At 33.2% G+C, this 20,480-nt stretch overlaps 1 protein-coding gene across 1 annotated transcript; it reads right to left on the minus strand.

Moving 5' to 3' along the window:
- Nucleotides 1-2,154: 2,154 nt before the first annotated feature.
- Nucleotides 2,155-17,869, minus strand: LOC100788271 (alanine--tRNA ligase). The gene is made up of 23 exons (XM_003537733.5): nucleotides 17,540-17,869; nucleotides 16,905-17,143; nucleotides 16,149-16,289; nucleotides 15,186-15,332; nucleotides 14,879-15,031; nucleotides 10,583-10,712; nucleotides 10,154-10,250; nucleotides 9,194-9,314; nucleotides 8,934-8,993; nucleotides 8,413-8,463; nucleotides 8,225-8,320; nucleotides 8,013-8,114; nucleotides 6,854-6,976; nucleotides 5,972-6,103; nucleotides 5,731-5,802; nucleotides 5,563-5,638; nucleotides 5,346-5,488; nucleotides 5,161-5,269; nucleotides 4,890-5,077; nucleotides 4,039-4,128; nucleotides 3,719-3,901; nucleotides 3,316-3,492; nucleotides 2,155-2,440 (listed from the first exon to the last, which is right to left on the minus strand). The coding sequence occupies exons 1-23, from the start codon at nucleotides 17,835-17,837 to the stop codon at nucleotides 2,369-2,371; spliced, it is 3,000 nt and encodes a 999-aa protein (XP_003537781.2). The 5' UTR covers nucleotides 17,838-17,869; the 3' UTR covers nucleotides 2,155-2,368.
- Nucleotides 17,870-20,480: the final 2,611 nt, after the last annotated feature.

Genomic DNA, 20,480 nt, shown 5'->3' on the forward strand with positions numbered 1-20,480 from the left:
ATTCATTTTTATTTCATAACTTTTTCTAAATTATAAAATCAATAGTAACCTTAATTTTTTCAATAAATCTTATTTCAATATTATACTCGATCGAATTTTAGTTATTATATGATAAGTTTTTATCTTTTAATTTTTTTAATTATATCAATAGCAATTTTGACTTTTTAAATTTTTTATCTAAATCTAATACAATCAGTGTTTTGGGGGAGGAGAGCTTTATTAATGTCTAATTTTCAAACTTTATTTTCTTGTAATCAAATGATTTTCGTTTTTCAAATCTATATAAAATAGGGTCATTAGATCGATTAAAAATTATTATTTTAGTAATAAAATAAGACTATGTTTCGCAAGAAAATGAAATTTTTGTATTGAATATTTTTCCATACACATCGAAAATAAAATTGGTGAAAAATTAGTATAAACTATATTAATAATTCCTTTGGTGACACTATCGATATTTTGATAAATTATTAATGTACTTGACGTATTGAAACATCGAATTGCAAAACATTTGTATAAAAATGATGGTATGTAGTTGCGGGACGATTTTCTCTTTTGTGATTGCCCCCAAACTAGTAAGATACTTGTGTATTTACACAAGTTATTCTTACTTTTAAGCATGTTAAAAATACATTTATTTATAAAATTAAATATTTATTTAGAACAAGCATAGTCACTTAATTGAGTTCTCCAAAATGATAAAAAGACAGAGAGAATGTATTCAAGCCGAGAACATACATTTTGTTGTAGTATCTCATATATTTGTTATTTTATTTCAAACATTTCTAAATTTGTGTGAGAATTTTATTATGTATACAAATTTGAAAAAAAAATTAACTTCTATTAAACTTAAATAATTTAGAAATTTTAAAATATGAAATGATAAAACAATTTAATTATTTTCGAATTATATTTGCAAATAAAAAATTATTAATTTTTTAATATTATACTTTGTAAATAATATTTTGAAAAAAACTTAAATATAAAATTAAATTGATTATATGTAAACTACTGAAATCAATATATTATTTTAATATCTGACACAATTTATATTTCTTTTTAAAAAAAATATGTAATTTATATTTCATTCTCATTTATATGATAGTACATTGTTATAGGTGTTTAATATTATTTTCTTTTCTTGAGAAGAAAATGTACTAAAGTTTTTTTTTTTTTGCTTGGCCAAAAATGTACTAAGTTACTATTAAATTGTATAATGTAATTATTTTTCTCCTTAATTAATATAATCATCCAATAATAATTAATTATAATAAAGTATATTAATTGTAACAAATAATTAAAATTAATATTTGTGTCCAAGCATTTCGATCAAATTTTCATTTAGGAAATATAGTAATATTATATGTCATATGTATATTAAAAAGAACAATGTAAAATGAAGTTAATTTAAAAATAATAATTTACAGTAGAATAATATATTTTAAAAAATAATATAATATAAAATTATTTTAGTTTCAATTGTTGATAGTTATATTTTATATTTAAGTCAATTATTGTATATATTAGATCAAATAAATAATAAATTAAATCAGTTACTCTGTTAATAATTTGATTATTAATATTTAATTTATAAACTAACGGGATGTAATTTATGTAGCTTATTCAGTTCTCTGTTAAAAGTTAAACATTTATATATAATCGTCCATAATGATGTCAGGCAGATTATCTTGAATGATATATTTGTAGTCTCTGCCTTGAAAAAGTTAAAATCACTTAAAAATACTCTCAATCACTCTTATAAAAATACTATCAACCAAGAAAAACATCTAAAAATAACTTCTTAAAAATACTAATTTTCCAGATCTGTACTGATAAATGTCCCAGCTTGAGTATTTTACGATGGAAAAGAAAAACGCCTCGACCACAGAAATCTTCTTTGATTACAAAATGTCACACGACTTTACAAACTTCGATGGTCAAATATTTTCACGAAACAAAATCTCTGGTTTTATTTCACTTCTTTTCTCTGTGGAAGCTTTCATATGCCACTTCTTTCTTGAAAAATAAAATTACTTTTTATTCGTTTAAAAAATGAAGCTAAAACCCAACATTAACATGTATTAGACCATTTCTGCGAAATGAAATGCTGAAATCGTCAAAATTCAAAGCTACATAAACAATAAAAAAAAACGCTTTCGAAAACGGTGACAGTTTAAAATTTCAAAATATCTTCATAATCTATCAGAGCAAAAAAATATTCAGGCACTAAATTAGAAATTTGTTCAACTCATCCGGATCTAATAATTACTTCAAGTGCCCTTCCCTTCTGTATGATTATGATTATACCACCAAACGAAAGATCCATATCATGCTTACACCCCAGGAAGGATATACTGCAAATACACCATTAACTCAATTTCATCGACGCAAATTTTTCTGCAAGATCTATAGCCTCGTTTACATGTGATGCCTCTGTACCCTGAAAAAGGTAGTGCGTACACAAATCAGTTTTACAAAAATGACCAAAATCTATTATTTGGGCAAACACATTTGAAAATAGATAAAAGAAAATGGCATGCATGTCTACATAACGCCATAAATTGTATAAATTTGCGCCGTAATAATAGCTCAGTCTTAAAATGGCGTGCTTAGACTGTCACTTGAATTTTCAGATCAATTCAAAATTAAAGCTCCGTTATTTCTTTTTTCCCTTCCTTATTTTCTGAGTAAGTAGTTTTAGAAAAGAGTAACCAAGTTTAAAAAGTTTTAACTGATTACATCAGATCAATTCAAAATTTAAAAATTGGACCAAATAAGAGAATAATATCAAACCAATTCAAATTTACATAGAGTACATGAACAAAGTTTCAATTTAACATTTATGAACCTACTTTGCAAACTAACAAATTTCAATAGCTCGTAGGATTGTTGACAAGAAGTTTAAGATAAAACTAATAACAATTTTACGACCACTGTTCATAATTAAACGAGAAAAGATTAAAATCCATGACATCTGGAGGATTCTCCTAGGCCCCGAGATTTAATATTAAAAAAATGAAAAGTTTCTCAGGAGCCTAGTTAAAGAATTCATTTTAAAAAAAAAAAACACTAAAGTTACTCCCCCTTCCCCTCTATTTTCAAGCTCCACTACATGTGGCCCATGAGCAAAATCCTCAAACCACTAACTCTCACGCTTTAAGTGGCATCAAATATTGGACAAAGGTTATATGAAATATACAGAATCAAAAATTCCCATACTATGCTTTTAATATTTATAAAAATTAAAGCTGCTTTTGTTCAGAAATTAAAGCAATTAGTTTCACCCAAATAAAAAGCAATTAGTCAATAACTAACCTGACCCGTGGCAAGACCACCTTTTCCTTTACCACATCTCCCTTTTAGAGGCCCCAAAGCATTACTCAGCCAATCTGCCACATCCAGATTACCTTTACCTCCTTTCTCTGGCACCCCGGCACAAACTACAGCCTTGTTCGTAGATTCGTCCGTGCTAAAAACCATCACAGATAAGCCCTGTTTATCAGCCAGCATCAGTAAAAGTTAGTGTTTGAAGTTAACAGAAAATGTAAATGCCTAGGACATACAATCTCTCAAAGCATATTCATCCACATGATGACAACTACTACATTGGAGCTCCTGAATCATAAATTGCATTACATTCAACACAGAATGAGGTCATTGAATACAATATGGCAGGCTGGAGACCAGAAAGATTCATAAGTTAAGAATCAGCATTTACCTTCTGGTCCATGACTTTTGTAACAGCCTCACGAACTGCAGCTACATCCAGACCAACATCAACAAGAGATATACAAAATGTTTTCCCATTTGAAGCAGCAAGTTCAGCCTTCTCTGCTGTAATCATTACAGCTTTACGCTTGTTTTCCTCAGCGACCTGCTTTTGTGCTTTTCTTACTTGATCCTACAAGAAGTATGATATAATTACAATATAGGACTAAATGCAGGAGCAAATCGAAGGACAACAAAAAAAAAAAAAACACAATAGAGGAACGGGAAAAAGAAAAAGGCCCGCAAATTTATTCCATGCATAAATAATACCTGAAGTCGAACTATCTTGATCTTGATGTCAGCTTTCTTGGCAGCAGGAATAGATAAAGTTTCAATATTGCTTTTCAATGATGAAACTTTCTGTTGAGGGAAACAAAAACTCAACTAATTACAATTTTGGAAGAGAAAGATATGCTGCATATCTATAATCTATCTATTGGGACAAATCATTGTTGATAACAAACAAAGACAAAAGGAGATCAAGAGAGAATCCTGTGAGAAAGGGCATGAACTAACTTCAGTTGTTAGGCTCCTAGCTAATGTATTTATATATTCAGATAATACTAAGTACAAGTGTAAGTGCTGAACACGGAGTACCAGTCCAAATATACAAATAGATATTCTAGCTGCATAAAAGGAGACAAAAGAAAAAATAAAGGCAACTTATTAGAATACATGAAAACCCAGTCTAGCATCCGTTCTAGTAGCACAAGTTTCCATCTTCCCCATGACAAAAGGAACTTCCAATGAATAGCAAATGTATTTAGCGGTCATTCCATTAGTTTAGTAATTCAAGTATGATTTCATGCTCATGATAACAAGTATTTCCATACTTTCCAATATATTGAATAGGCTCCATTAGGCCTTCATATTTAGGTTCAAAACCGTAAATTTTATAAGCTCAACAGTTAGTTTGAGACCTATCCTTAATAATAAGAAATTATAACGCCCAACTTGGCAGCTGGTTCAGCCAGTTGTATATTAGTTTTTTTTTAATCCATCTTCAGTCATTAGCTGTTAACAGAGCCAGACAACCTGTTGAACTGACCAACTAACTAGAATAGAATGGAGAAAAGCACAAGCCTGATGCTATAAAATTTTAGATGAACACAAAGACCAACCTCTTCTAGCAAAGTTCCTACTAACTTAGCCGCATCATCTACTTGCTGCTCAAATTCATCTGCCACTTTCATTGCGTCATACGCACGATCAGTTGTAACAGCTGTTATTCTGCGTATTCCTTTTGCAATTCCCTCCTCAGATAAAAGTGCAAAAGCTTTTGCCTCTCGTGTGTTTGAAATATGGGTACCTAGATCATCAACTAAAAATGAAGAACCTCGAATTGAAATACAGAAAGAAAGCTTCAAAGGAAATATTAGCTATGATATTCACCTCCACATAACTCTGATGAAATAGATAACCATTTTTCATTCTTGGGGTCAGCAAGGAGATCCTCAACTTTTTGTCCAATTGACACAACTCTAACAGGATCAGGATAGACCTACATCAAAGCATTAAATATTGGAGAACATGATCCAGGATGAGACAAGAAAGAATTTTGAAATTACATTACTTACTTCCCCAAAAACAGCTCGCAAACCATTGATACCCTTGGCTTCAGCAAGAGTTGCCTCTTTTGCACTTACATCCAACTCAGCTTTAATTTGCTCATTAACAATTGATTCAATTCTCCTTAAATTGTCAGCTTCAATAGGCTTGCCTATTCATAGCAGCATAGTGAACAATTAGTCTTTACACTCACACTATTCTAACAGTAAAATGAACAAATCTTACCATGAGAAAAGTCAAATCTCAATTTTTCAGCAAGAACAATGGATCCTTTCTGGTCAACATGATCACCAAGTACTTCCTGCATTCATCATAGGAAATTTCAACAAACACATATCAGCAAGTGAAATGATAGAGTAAGGCTTCAATTCATTCGGTAACATTTCAACATACCCTAAGGGCAAAATTTAACATGTGTGTGCAGGTATGGTTAGGGGCTATAAGGGCGCGTCTTCCATAATCAACCTACAAAAGTAATGAAATATAGAAAATAAATGAGGAATACAAAGCACAAAAAGGTACTGAAAGAGAACCAAAAAACAAGGAGGTATTTGAAGAAAAACAGGAAAGAGTGAAAGAAAAAAATCAAGGAGAATTTGGACTCATGAAGAAATCAATAAAAGTAAAAATTTACCTTGCACACTACTTTGTCGCCAACTGAGACACCAGTCCCATTACCAATGTGAAGAACAAAGCCTCCATAAACTTGAACATTACGCACTTCAAATAAAGCATGTGGGCCCTCAAGTGATCCAGTATCAAAAATCTACATATGTAAAAAATATTGCATCACATACATAACACTTAACAAATTCAATGGGTAGAATATTTTTAGGGTCCCTGTTTTCATGTAATAGTTGTTAAATTAAACTATTGACATAATCTTTCAGTTTGAAAGAAATTTGTAAAGAATTTTTATACAAAGTATTCTAAACAATATCGTACGTGATACATTACTAATTTTCCTTCAGGATTGAAGTTTTGACTTTTGATTACATTTTTTACCTCATACGAGTGAGCTAATGGATATGAATGCAAGCAAGTATCCTTTGGATGATGTGCATTCATACAATTACTACTATCTCTTAATATAAGAAAGCACAATTCTATGCATTCTCTTGACCACTCTTAAAATAGATGAGGAAATTAAAATGCATGACACCCACACCTATACCATTCAAAGAATTTTACATGCATTCAATGTGTTTTTTGTTCTACTGCATTTTATGTAAGATATAGACTATGCATCTGTTAGTAAAAACTGTTGGTGAACATTATGAGCAGGAGGGAGCATTGAATGCAAGCTGAATTGCTACTACAAATATTTAAATAAAATATTGCAGAAGAAACTGATACTCAAAAAATTAAAAGAAAAATATTCCAGCAACTTAATAGTATTTACTGTCCAAAAGTGAATTTCATCTTAAATAAATGAATAGTAATTGTTACCTTTTTCTGAAGCAAATAAAACTATAATGAAAAATAACATATATAAGTTATGTATAAGGCTTGGTACCTGACCACCTTGCTCAGCATAGAAGCTTGTAGACTCCAGAACTACACCAATATCATCACCGGTATTAACAGTATCAACAAACTCAGAACCAGTATATATTGCTTTTACCACACTCTCATGGTCCTATGATAAGAAATGGTGAAGAATAGAAATCAATGGAAGGCATAGTAGCTGATTCCAATATAATATTTCATGCGTAAACAGAGTGAAAAAGTCTAATACAACTGCTCAACCAATAACCAAAAAATAGTCTCTTTCATTATGTCCACTTCCATTGCAAGTTGAAAAGATGCAAGCCATCAAAATATGAAGGAGTAGGAGGGGAGAGAAATAATAGCAGAAACTCCTCTATTCAGTAATCAGTAGTAGGGGTGTAAATAAAGTTAATCATAAATTATTGAATCTCAACTTACTAAATGCTTATTTAGGTTTGTTTGTTTCTCTAAACAAACTAGTTCAAGCCAAAAAGTTAGGCTTGATTATTTAATTGAGTCAATCCTTAACTTTATATGATTGTCATTAAATAGTTTGCAAGTAGTTCGTATATATATGTATCACTAAGAAAATTGCAATTTTATTTATATTAATTACTTGAAAAATCATAATTTTTTATATTATTATGTTCTCTCTCTCTCTCTCTCTCTCTCTCTCTATCTATCTATCTATCTATCTATCTATATATATATATATATATATATATATATATATATTTCAATTTTCAAGCATCATCTCTTAAATGGGCAATCATAAATTTTCTTCAAAAAAATTCATTGTTTTCATCATCAAAGATTTCATCTCCAGTTTCAAGTAATCTTTATGAATACAAATTTATATTTTATTAACATTTTGCTTACTTTTCAACATGAAGATATTTGTTAAATACTTAAATTAATAAACAGGATTTTATTCAAAGAGAATTTTGATCAAGGGAAAAAAAGGTAAACGAGTTAGGCACTTCTTAATAGTTAACCAAGTCAAACTCAAGCTTTAAATTTGACTCGTTTAAATGAGACAAACTTGACCAACCTTTTGATAATATAGGACATCTCTTATCCTCGAATGAAATTTCATCTTTATATTAGAAAAACTGATCTTATCCCCTTGGTGTCCTTCACAATTAAACTTTCTTCATGAAAAAATACCAAAAACAAAAAAATACCTTGAACCAAGCATATTTGAAGCTATCATTTGTTGGGACAATGCCCCTTTTGTGCAAAGCTGAGGTAGCATCGGCATCCATGACAATGGCACCACCAGCTTGCTGACAACAAAAAAAGAAAAATGAGAAAGAAGCAGAGAAAAAGACTGGATGTCTTAAAAATACATAAGAAACTTAGGCACAGAAAAGAGACATTCAAGCACATAAAATACCTTTGTTTGAGCACTTCTGGATCTCTCTCTTGCAGCTTCCATAGCACTATCAAAACCTTTGACATCAACAACTAATCCCTTTTCTTCAGCCATAAGCTGATAAGTAGAAAATATAAAGAAATTAAAAACACAAGGCATAATATAGATTAAAAGATCCATACAGCAATTTAGTGAAGCAATCCACATACCTGAGTGAGATCTAATGGAAACCCATATGTATCCCACAAGACAAATGCTTCCTATAATCAAGAGACAACTGCATGACAAATAGCCCATAGGCCTACTGAAAAACAACTTGGAAATAGTATATTGAATTATATTTAATTATTATTACACGAGGGAATCGACAGTTCAACACTCGTGATCATGCAGAACTATGAATCTGATTTAATCACAACTTTGTGAACAACTGACCATTATGAGAAAATATTTGTAATTAATGGTTCGGGATAAAACATAAAAATTGCAGAATTTTAATTCCTTGAAATGAAGAGAATCTCATTTAAATGACTTCCAGAGACAGATAAAAAGTAGCAGAGCCAAGCGAAATTTCAGAAACTTATTTGTCTGTTTAAATTAATAAATATTGTCTGCATATACTTGCAAGAACCTGGGGGGGGGAGTAGCTGGGAATAGTAAAGACATTAATAAAAACAAGTAAATATGACTAATAAGTATTAAGTAACTGAAAATAACGGATTCTACTTGCCTCCCCACTCAGTATGTTTCCCTGAACTTGTCGAACAGCTGCCTCAAATTTCTCAATTCCCTGGAGAAGTAAAAACAACCAGGTTATCTGTTACTCTTTATACACATAATAAGAAAAACATAAATGACAAAAACCATCCACAGAGCAATGAATCAAGTTCACAAGAAAGAAAACTAATTTGAGAGATGGCTGGCATTATGTCAATAAGATTGATAGGTGATAACCCATAAAGCTGCATATGAATATATGACTATCATCACCTTAATTAAGGTTCTCCCAAAACTTTCCTCCTCCTCTTCAATTATATTCCGAATGTGTGTTTCCTGTTGTTTTAGCTCCGGGAAAACATCACCCATCACATTCACCACAACACTTACAAGCCTGGATTCAGTAAAAATAAGGAGAGAAAAACACATTACAAACAGAATGTATGTTCACACATTCATATATACCTGGAATCACCTGTGAAATGACTCATCAATTTTTTTTAAAAGTACAGCAAATTTGAAGAAACCAGTTGAAAGAATTCATTGTAGTATGGAAATCATAGAAAATGAAACAAAAATACGGTAGAGAACAAACAACAAATAGAGAATATACAAGTTAAGTCTGAACTAAATTGATTACAAAAATGAATCATTTACACCTAAAGAGTCTACACAAATAAAGTTAATTGTACCTTCCCTAACAATCTAACAGAATCTGTAACTGTATAACAGAAAAAACCAACAGGTGGTTGTTATGACAACCTGCCAGGATGTCATTGAACGTTAAACATGCAGTATAGCAGAACTAAAAGCCTTGGGAGAAACACACCACAAAAGCTAGCGGTGGTAGTTGGAGATCCCAAGGCCTTATAAACCCCACACTAGAATCCCATACTTCCTATGTGGGACACAAGTCTCATACCTTACAGATGGATCTTGTTAGATTTATATATGTAGTTTTTTATATTTTGTTGTATTTTCTCTCTGCTGTAGCCATCTGTTAGAGATACCGCTTTTATGTTAACTCAATATATAAATACATTTCAGCTGTGTGTAAGTGTGTGAGACACTCAAGTATTCTTAGTCTCAACTGATCCTAACATAACTACTCAAACACGCATAAATAAAAGTTTTATTACCCCTATGGTACCAGGATGCAGAATCTGGCAACACCACTTTAGATCGGGATTCAAATTCAAGCAACATATTAAAGTTGCTAACCATTATACATACCCATTAAAAAAACCCTCTTTAGCTTTTAGCACTTCACGTCCATACCGAACAGCTCGACGGAGTATACGTCTCAGAACATACTCACGACCATCATTACCTTCAAAAAAGAGAAAATAAAACTCAATCAAAAAGTGGAATTCCTTATTTTTAAAGGAGAGGGAGTTACATGATGTCCACACAGACAAAATGTTTTATAGCTTGTACTACAGATAAATAAAAATCTAAAAGTCAAAAAACCTAAATAAATGTGTCAAGGGAATTTATTTTCTTAGTGCCGCCCCCAACAGAGACACAGTCTATATGAAGAACAGGCCACCCTCAAGATATGAGAGGGAAAAGACAACAAACTTGATAACACTTGGAGTTGTAATTTGTGGCTCATTAAAGGGGAAAAATGTCAATAAAGATACCAGATCTACAATGTCATACCAGGACGAGACCCATCAGCAATGGCAAATGAAAGAGTTCTGATGTGATCTGCAACAACCCTGTATGCCATGTCAACTTTGTCTGCATCATCTGGTCCAACTTTCCCAGAATATGGTCTGGCACCAGTTGCCTGCAAACGCGATATAGGAAAGCAAAATTATATATCAAGCAGTTTGTAGTCACAAACATTAAATCAAAGTGCCAAGAGAAAACAGTAAGACTTTAACATGCAGAATCATTCAAATGGAAATTAAAAAAGCACATGCAAAATCTTATATGTAAGCTCATACAATCATTCACGGGATTTAAAAAATGCACATGGAAATGCATGCCATGACACTGGGAAATCTTATATGTAAACTACAAATAGATTATAGACAGCTAATAATTCTGAAGGAACAATAAGTATTTAACAATAGCAAGTAGAATTCACAATTTGCAAATGTAGATTATCTTATTCTTAAAGGTCAAAAATGATATTTATTGAACTAGATACTTGAAATTTAAGGAGTTTTCCAACAGTATTAAGATAAAGAGGCAGCTTGAAGGAATAAAAAAGTTGGTTTATCTAAATTTCCTAGATAGTGCTGACATAAGGTGCGCAAACAGAAAACAAGAAATAAACACAGAATTTAATGTGGTTTGACTTACAGTGAATTATATGTTTACATTCATAGACAAAGGCATGAAAACACTAACAAAAATCACTATGACCAATGAGTATCAACCCCACACTCAACCTTTTTTTTTATCAGCAAAGATAATTTACATATATATATATATATATATATATATATATATATATATATATATATATATATATATATCCGAGTAACAGAGGTACAAAGATTACAAAGTTGTAATATTCCAGACAATTGATTCCATAGATCAGACTTAAACAGTCTCGATGGGAACCAAAAGCTGGCTACTTACAGGATAAAATTACTACCAGTAACCTATGGCTGCTACCCTCAACTAATTAACAAAACCTGCTCTAAGAATAGATGACCATTGATTAAAATGAATTACAAAATCTTTCTCAAAATTTCTAAGCCATGTTCATAGTAAGAATGTTGCATCCTCCATCAATTTGTTGCCATTGAAAGTGTCATTAGAGAAAATGATCTTGTTCCTCAGCTGCCATATGGACCATATAAAAGCCAACCACCAGCACTTCCACCTATTAACCCTAATTCCATCAGCCAAAACAGTCACATGTTGAGAGAAATGTTGCCTTGGATTCTGCGGAAAGGCACCAAGAGCGTTCACCCAAGACATAGATTCCCACCATATAGGGAGAATTTTGCTGCAATGTAGGAATAAGTGTGCTGCATCCTCCTCCATGCTCCTATAGAACAGGCATCTTAAATCATTGATTTCAACCTGTCGCCTTCACAAGTTTGATTTTGTTGGCAGTCTATCTCTAAGTAATCTCCATGCAAAAACTGAAATTTTGCTTGGGATCTTTAGCTTCCATAGTTCCTCAAAAACTACATCATCAGTCCCCTTTATTATGTCTCCCCTCAACACATCATAAGCACTTTTTGCTGAGCATTGACCACTTGGGTCTGGTTTCCAAGCCCAGTCATCCCTTCTATGTGCTTGAATTGGCCTGCCTTCTACATCACTTAGGAAGCTAACAGCCATAGCAATTTCACTATCAAACAAGTGCCTCCTCCATTTGAAATCCCACTCCCATCCTGTGTCCTTATGAATTCCCATCTGCTGTATGACCTGATTCTGTTGGTAGGAATTGAGGTATAACCTAGGGTATTTTGCTAATAATGTTGCCTCACCATCAATCCACCTGTCCTCCCAAAACTTAATCCTATCACCAAACCCCACCCTCCACACCATTCCATTTTGAAAAGTCTGTTCCTGTTGCGGATGATGAAGAGCCATTTTTAGATCCCTCCACCATATGGAGTCATTAGTATCTTGTGATGCTTCATCTAGCCTCCTCCATCCACCATACTTTGACTCCAATACCCTAGCCCATAATTCTCGATGATGTTGAAATAGACTCTATTTCCATTTGTCAAGTAGTGCAAGATTAAAGGTGTTAATGTCCTCGAGGCCCAATCCCCCTTGTTCTTTTGGGAGACAGACTGTCTCCCATTTAATCCTGGCAATCCTATGAAAAGCCCAATTTCGATTGCTTTTGACACCCCCTGGTTCGAGAATAAACCTTCCAAGTGTTGGTGGGTTCATTCTTTTTTTTTTCTTGTGGGCTGGTACTATAGTGAACTTTTGCTTTAGTAGGGGTGTGGATAGGAAAGCCCAACCCGCTATTACCCACTCCTTCATCCAGCTGTAGGTCACGTGTCTCCTCCCCAAACAAAGCCTGCACCCTTGACACATCACCTCTTTTTCCACCTGCTATATTTCCCATTTCATGACTGAAACTCTCCTCCTCAGATGAGTCATTGCTCCGACAACCTGCTCCCTATTCTTTTTGCAACTTTCTTTCACTAGGTAGGTGTCCTTTGTCACCAACCCTTGACTCGCCACCTATTCCTCGTCCATGTCTACGATGGTGGCCGTTCTGCCCTTTGTCAGACTGTGGTGTTGTATCCGCGAGTTACTGTGGTTACCCAGTGGTCCGCTTTGTCTTATTAAACCACTGCGTAATACCACGGTCCCACGGTCGTCGCTCCCGGCATTGGAACCGAAGGAGATCCGTCGTGGCTCAACAATATTTTTCGGCACCCTTATGACTTGCACATCATCTATGTTGTCTGACGCGCATCTCGTACCCAATACCGGAGTTCCGATACAGCTCTCATCAGACTTGATTTCCTCCGATGATAGCATAGCACTCCTACGCCGACAATGACATGTATAGGTGCTGTAGCTACATTCCTCCACTATTTATACCTTGTACACCTCCCCACCTATGTATACATTGACCGTGTGTTGGATTGCGGGGTTCCACGGTGTTCAAATGAGCACCCTTGCTCTGTCCACCCTCCGAACCTCCTTGACATCGTCATCTACCTCCACCATATCCCCGATGGCAGCCACGATCTTCTGGATATACGTCATATCCCAGGCTAGTAGCGGAATACCCCAACATTGGACCCACGTTAATCTGTGACCTATACGTAGACTCGAATTCCATTTCTCCAACGAATGGAACAAGGAATCTTCTCCGTCCATTTCCTCCTGCATCATTTGTTCTACTTTGGCATCAGTGAGGCTAGGTAACAGAACCATGTCATCCCCCATGTACTTTGAAGTTATGTCTGCTCCAAAGTCCCACAATAGGTCGTCTTCGACTCTATCAAACAACGCAAGGTTTTTCAGTCGCCCTACCCAAGCTTCACTGAACCATTTCTTGTCGTTCAGTGGTATGTCAAGATGTACTAATGATAGTGAGGCAACAGGGCTGTGGGGCTCATTGTATGTTACCTTCCTTTGCCCAGAACTGCACATGTTTCTGGCCACCACTGTCGCGTACGAAGTGGAACTCATTCTCGCTTGTGGTTGTCTCCACCAAGCTGTTGTATTTTCGTGTTTCTCCTCGTACCCCATTGGTTTGGGTTGTGCTGCTACCTTTCTCGCCATCTCTCTCCCATATTTAGGTATGTTAATGTACAGCTTCAAACCACCGATGACAATCTGGTCCAGTTGCCTTTCTAGATTGTGCACGTCCTTCCCTCCTTTGAATCTATCAAAACCGTATCTCCTACCATTCTTGTTTCTTTGTTTAGAGATGAAAATCTTCCTCACATCATCCCACTTCTTGAAATGGTACCACAGGTTCTTCTCTGTGACATCCTCAGAAAATCGTATGAAGTAGAAGGATGATATGTTATTCTTATCCCTCCAATTTGCTCGATTGTAGCTTTGCTATCGGCCATCCCTGTTCCCGGCATGCGTCCGTCAAGGATCCTCTCTGAAACTCACTCTATCCCTCTCTATTGCCTTACCTCTGTTCCTAACTCTCTCCCACTCGTTGTTTCTCTCTCTACTCAACCTTAATCCAAGTCAACATTTAATTCCCTGTTAATTGTTATAGACTTGCAAAAATTGTATATTTAAACATTTCACTGGAACTTCTTTATGCAAATATATAACTGCAGGTACAAATAGTTTAGGCGATCCTCTCTCCTCTCTAAACCATGCGTATACATTCCGCTATAAAAGAGTCAAAAAGTGTGATAAGTGACACTGCATTACCAGAATTACAAATTCAAATTCAAATTCAAATTTAACAAAGTTCAAGAGTAAATATTATTATTGTTCCATGACACAAGGGAAATATAATAAAATCTAATGCCTTCATCAACATACCCGCTGAATAACATCAAAGATTGGCAAGAAGACATCCGTATCATAATTGCTCATTTTGTCCTGAAGTATAGAGGTCAAACGTTCAAAACCCATTCCCGTATCAACATGCTTTGCTGGAAGAGGTTTAAGAGAGCCATCAGCCTCCCTATTGAACTGTTACAGGGCAAACAATTAGTCACATACATACAGATTTCATGGTGATAGAACAGAATTGCATGCTAAGGTGGATTCTAGTGCCAATTAATCAAGTACATGAATGAGGGGAGAAAAAGAAGGCAGTAAAGCACTCTGTAAATCATTATAATACCTGAATAAAGACAAGGTTCCATATCTCAATGCAGGTAGGATCATCGTTATTAACCAATGATGCAGCATCACGGTTACCAATTCTGTCAAAATGTATTTCAGTGCAAGGTCCGCAAGGACCAGTATCACCCATCTCCCAGAAATTGTCCTATCCAAAGATACAAATCTAGTAAGATATGAAGACTCAGTTCAGAACAATTTACAATATAATAACAAATAGATTTTGCATGCCTTATGATACTTGTAAATAATAAAAAAAAAACACTTGCAATTTTAGGTTTTTTCTTAAAGGAGAGGTGAAATGACCCCAGCACTCATATGAGCAGCTAAAATAACCTTTTAATTGAGACCAAAATTTCAATTATTACTCGCTGACACCTACCAGCAATCACATTGTTACCCATCAAGTATGAAAAGTAACTTTTCATCACAGAATCAAAATTCAGAATATAGCAACAAGCTGTCTGAAATAACATTCATCCATCAGTATAAAATGCAACTGTTTCAATTTTCTAGTACAAATTTGATAGAACGTCAGCAATAAGTTGGTAGAAATTTTATTGATTCACACAGAAATACTGCATGGGTCTTGCCATCCTAGTTCTTACAACTCCTACAGAGAAACTCTGTCCAAATCACACAAATACTACACAATAACTGCCCCTGTCACACGCTACTCCTATAACTGTCAAAAGGCATAACGGCTCTCAGTTACACACACCTCAATGGGAGGTTTCTGATTATGATCCAATGGAAGAGGCCTAAAACAGATACCATCAAAATTAAGACTCATATAGTATCCATAGCTCAAAATTATAAGTCACAACAATCTTGCTGAACAGAGAAATTATGAAGTATCTTATCAAAATAATGCATACTGTTTACTACAATATTAAATATATTTTGCATATATTGTCAAAATATTCCATTTAACATTTTAATAGAAGAAGTGGTGAAAGCATACTTTACAGTCAAAAGGAAGCACACGCCCCGGAGGTAAAAACTTAAGCCATATATCCCTAGCCTCAAGGTCAGGGGCAAGACCAGACTTATCATCACCACCAAAATATGTGGCATAAATGCGATCTGATGGTAATTTATAAACCTGCAGCAGGATAAAGAAGTGAATGACGTAAACTTAAAAGAGTAATAATCATGCATTACATAAACTGAGGAATCAAATAACCATCTACTTCTCAATTTAGAAATGTTGCACAATACCATACAGACAAGTTAAACATTCTAATTTAATTTTTTTTTCATTGGATGTGATGAGATCATTAATTTATCCATGATTAACAAGTAGGATAGGCCATTCAGTGTGATAGCCAATGTCCAGATTGCAATTGACAATTGAACACTAACAAACTCCCACATAATATTTAAGCAACAAAACTCAATGCATCAGTGGCATGCCGTGATGGAGTGGAAGTACTGGTGACAGTGATATTGAAATTGCCAATTGAAAAGGCATAATTGAACACCAGAAGACCAACTTGCCACCATATGCAACGCACAATTTAAAACCACAGAAAAACCAACCTATATGGCACTGGAGGGGTAGCTCCAATTAATTACTAGCTACCTGCTAATGCTTACACATCCTTCTCAAGTATAAAGCATGTCACATAGTCATTTAACAAAACAATACCATTGTTTATAACAAATGGGGCTCATAATTCAAGAATCAAAATAAGAAACTCCAACCAAAAAAACATACTTTGGTTAGAAGCTCCCACGCCCAGCTGATGGCTTCTACTTTAAAGTAATCCCCAAAGGACCAATTGCCCAACATCTCAAAGAAGGTGTGATGGTAAGTATCCTTCCCTACATCATCAAGATCATTGTGTTTACCGCCAGCTCGAATGCACTTCTGTGTGTTGCAAGCACGAGAGAGCTTGCTCAAGGCAGTGTTAGGATCCGCAGTTCCCAAAAAGATGGGCTTGAACTGGTTCATACCTGTCACATCACAAATTAACCTTAACAGTGAGGGCCATATACTTTCTCCCTAAAAAACAAATAACCAGCCGTTTTTATCATTATTACCAACAAAACATCCATACCATTAAAAAATTAGAGTAATAATATATGAATCACTCTCGTTAACACTTGTCATTTCTCCCTTCTTATCACATCATATCAAATGGATAGGAGGTGTACATGAATAATTTTTTCTAACAAATTAACACAAAACGTGAAGTTCGAGGCATTCAGAATCAATTAGAATTTCAACTTAAAACCCTTGCCACTTCGCTGGCAGATTTCAAATTCAAAAAACAGCATGGTATACAGAGACTTGTGGAGAAGAATATGGAACAAAAAATCGCATATTGAATCACTGATCGTGAAACGTACCAGCGTTGGCGAAGAGGAGAGTGGGGTCATTGAAGGGGACGACAGGGCTAGACTTCCAGTTGACGTGATTTTTGTCCTGGAAGAAGCTGATGAAAGTGTCCCTAACGCGCTTCGCCGGCCACTCCACATCGTGAGTCTCAGTTTCGGGCATGGCTTCGGCTGCGGAGAAAGGCGGCGGAGAATGAAGGGATCTGACGGCGCTAAAGGGAGAGAAGAGTGAGAGCAGTGGCGGCGACGAGAGAGGGTTACTGTTTCGAGAGGAAATGAGGAGAGCTCTTACACCGAATCCAATTTTCATTCACTCGTATCTTTATTTTTTTAACGCTAACGATAATAATAAATTTATGGAAACGGACAAATTAAATATATGCATTTTTTATGAACAGATTTTTGCTGGCCTGCCCGAGTTTTTGGAGATGCTATTGTGTAAATTTGAGTATTCTCCGACTATAAAAGTTTTGGAGTTTAATTGTGACCTAAAGAAATTTATATTGTAAATCAGTCCTACTAATCATGGCTTTTTTAATTAGCTAATACTAGTATACAAAAATTATAGGTTTAATTGTATTTTTGTTTTTTTTATCGAAATTGAGCAACTTTAGTCACTTAAATTTTGATGGTACGGATTAGATATTTTAAGTATATAATTTGTAAATATGTTATTTTACTCTTGTGTGTTCTAATTGTACAAATTAAGTCTCCTTAAGTATTAAATTATGTAATTTTAGTCTCCAAATAAATATATTGTTTCATATATATTAACAAAATGATGTTGATCTACTAAACATCCTAACTAAAATTATAAGTTTAGTTCTTGAAAGATACAATTTGTGCAATTAAAAGACTAAAATTATATATATGTGATACTTGAATATTCAATTGTCACAATTGGAACTTTGAGAAGTAATTAGGAATAAAAAGTGCAATTAAATCAAATGTTTACATTAATAATCTCAATGTAATTTTTAAAATATTTATGAAAAAAATTAATAAATTTATTATATATTATGATTTGTGATGGAAGGAACAAAATATCTTACATTGTATAATTTGTTTTTCATTTTTCTTATAGAATTGGATGGTTACGTTGTGAACGTAATAAAAAATACATTATTAACTAATTAAAAACTTTTTTTTGTCTAATAATTCAAAAAACTTATACATGATAATTTATGACAAAATGAAAAAAAAAAACATTTGCAATGCAAATCTTTATTCTCTTTTTGAGTTATTCTATTTGCAATATTTATTTATTTTTTATGTCGTTATTGCCAAAAATTATATATAGTTATCATTTTATCCATTTTAGACTAAAATGTAGACTTAGTGATATCAACATTATCAATTGTATGTGTATCGTTTAAGTTCTTGTGTTGCAAAGTAACATTTAATTAACCTTTTCATTATAGTAGTAAATTCAAAATTTTCGAAAACACTATGCTATACAACGTTAAAAATTTACTTACGTGATGTTCTAATGAGGTAATTGTTTCTTTGGGGAAAATATCCTCGACTCTATCTTTCTTTTACTGAATTCCTCCATACTCCAATAACCGAAGAGAAGTCCATTTCTTTGTATGTTCATGTTAGTATTTTTGTTCGTCTGGATGTTAAAATATACAACTCACTTATAAATTTATTTATTATAACCGTTATAAATATTGTATTTGCCTTGACTAGTTAAATCAACCTTTTAATTAAAAAATGATGATGGTATCTTATTCAAAATTCTTTAATCATCGTTGTGAAAATTGTAACATTTTATTTGGTAGCATTAAAATATTATCTGTCAATGGCTGCTCAAAAACTTTAACACAGACATATATATATAGATATGGATATATATCACTTATTGTGACTCGCATTTTTTTCTTCTGCCAAAAATTTTGTTGAAAAAAAAATGTTAGTTCCAACGAGTGTATACTTTAAATGTTTATTTATTACGTTAGATAACAACTATTTTTAATCATTTTTATAAATTAGAAAAGTTGTTGAACCTTGCGTATTTGAGTTGAAGTGTGAATATATTAATTTTACCTTGAACAATTGTCTTTTCTTTAATGGGTGGGATTCACGTAATTAATAACTCCAATCACATTGACTAAAAAAATGTATATTGTTATATAGAGAAATGAAATTATATTATTTTGTTTTTGACAGAAAATGAAATTAGTTAATAATAATTTTAATAATACTAGATACTATCTTAAAAAGAAAATGCTAACCTGTTAACACAGTTTGTTATAATAATTACTTCAGCAAAAAAAAAAAAAGTTTGTTGTGATAATTATGCAAAATGTTCAAAATTCTCAAACTAAAAAATACGATAAAGAATTAAGTTATCACCAAATACTTCCTCTACAATTATTGTAACATAGAAGATGCATGCAAGGGTGGGAGACTTGCTATGGAAAACTTATTATATCTATTAGATTTTAAAACAATATATGGTTAATATTCTTGTTCTCTTATGAAATTTTATTTTTGGTTTACTGATATACAACACTCATTCTTTTATTTCTTATACTGATATTGATATTTGTACTTAGCTTTGAAGTTTAAAAAAGTAATCTTTGTAATGGTAATCCTTTCATATTATTCCTAGTAAAAAAAAACTATTTGTTAAAAATGTTTAGGTATGCTTTGTAAAAAGTTATCGTATCAGCAATATTATTGTATTTTCTTTATTCTTTTATTCAAGGTAACAATATAATTCATAAAGAGATGGTAACATATATATAAAGTCTCAACTCAACTTATCAACAACAATGTTCATCATCAATCGCATTCGATCTTTCTTAAATAAGTCATGATCTCTCTTCTTTTGTCATGTTTATATAAAAGGAAATCAATGTGTTTGATTAGTTAGCTAGACAAGAGATAGTTTAAACTTTAAAGATTTACCCCTCTTTGTTCCCTTATGCTTTCAGTTTCTTTTTGT

Source organism: Glycine max, chromosome 11 (genome assembly GCF_000004515.6).
Source record: "Glycine max cultivar Williams 82 chromosome 11, Glycine_max_v4.0, whole genome shotgun sequence".
NCBI lineage: Eukaryota > Viridiplantae > Streptophyta > Magnoliopsida > Fabales > Fabaceae > Glycine > Glycine max.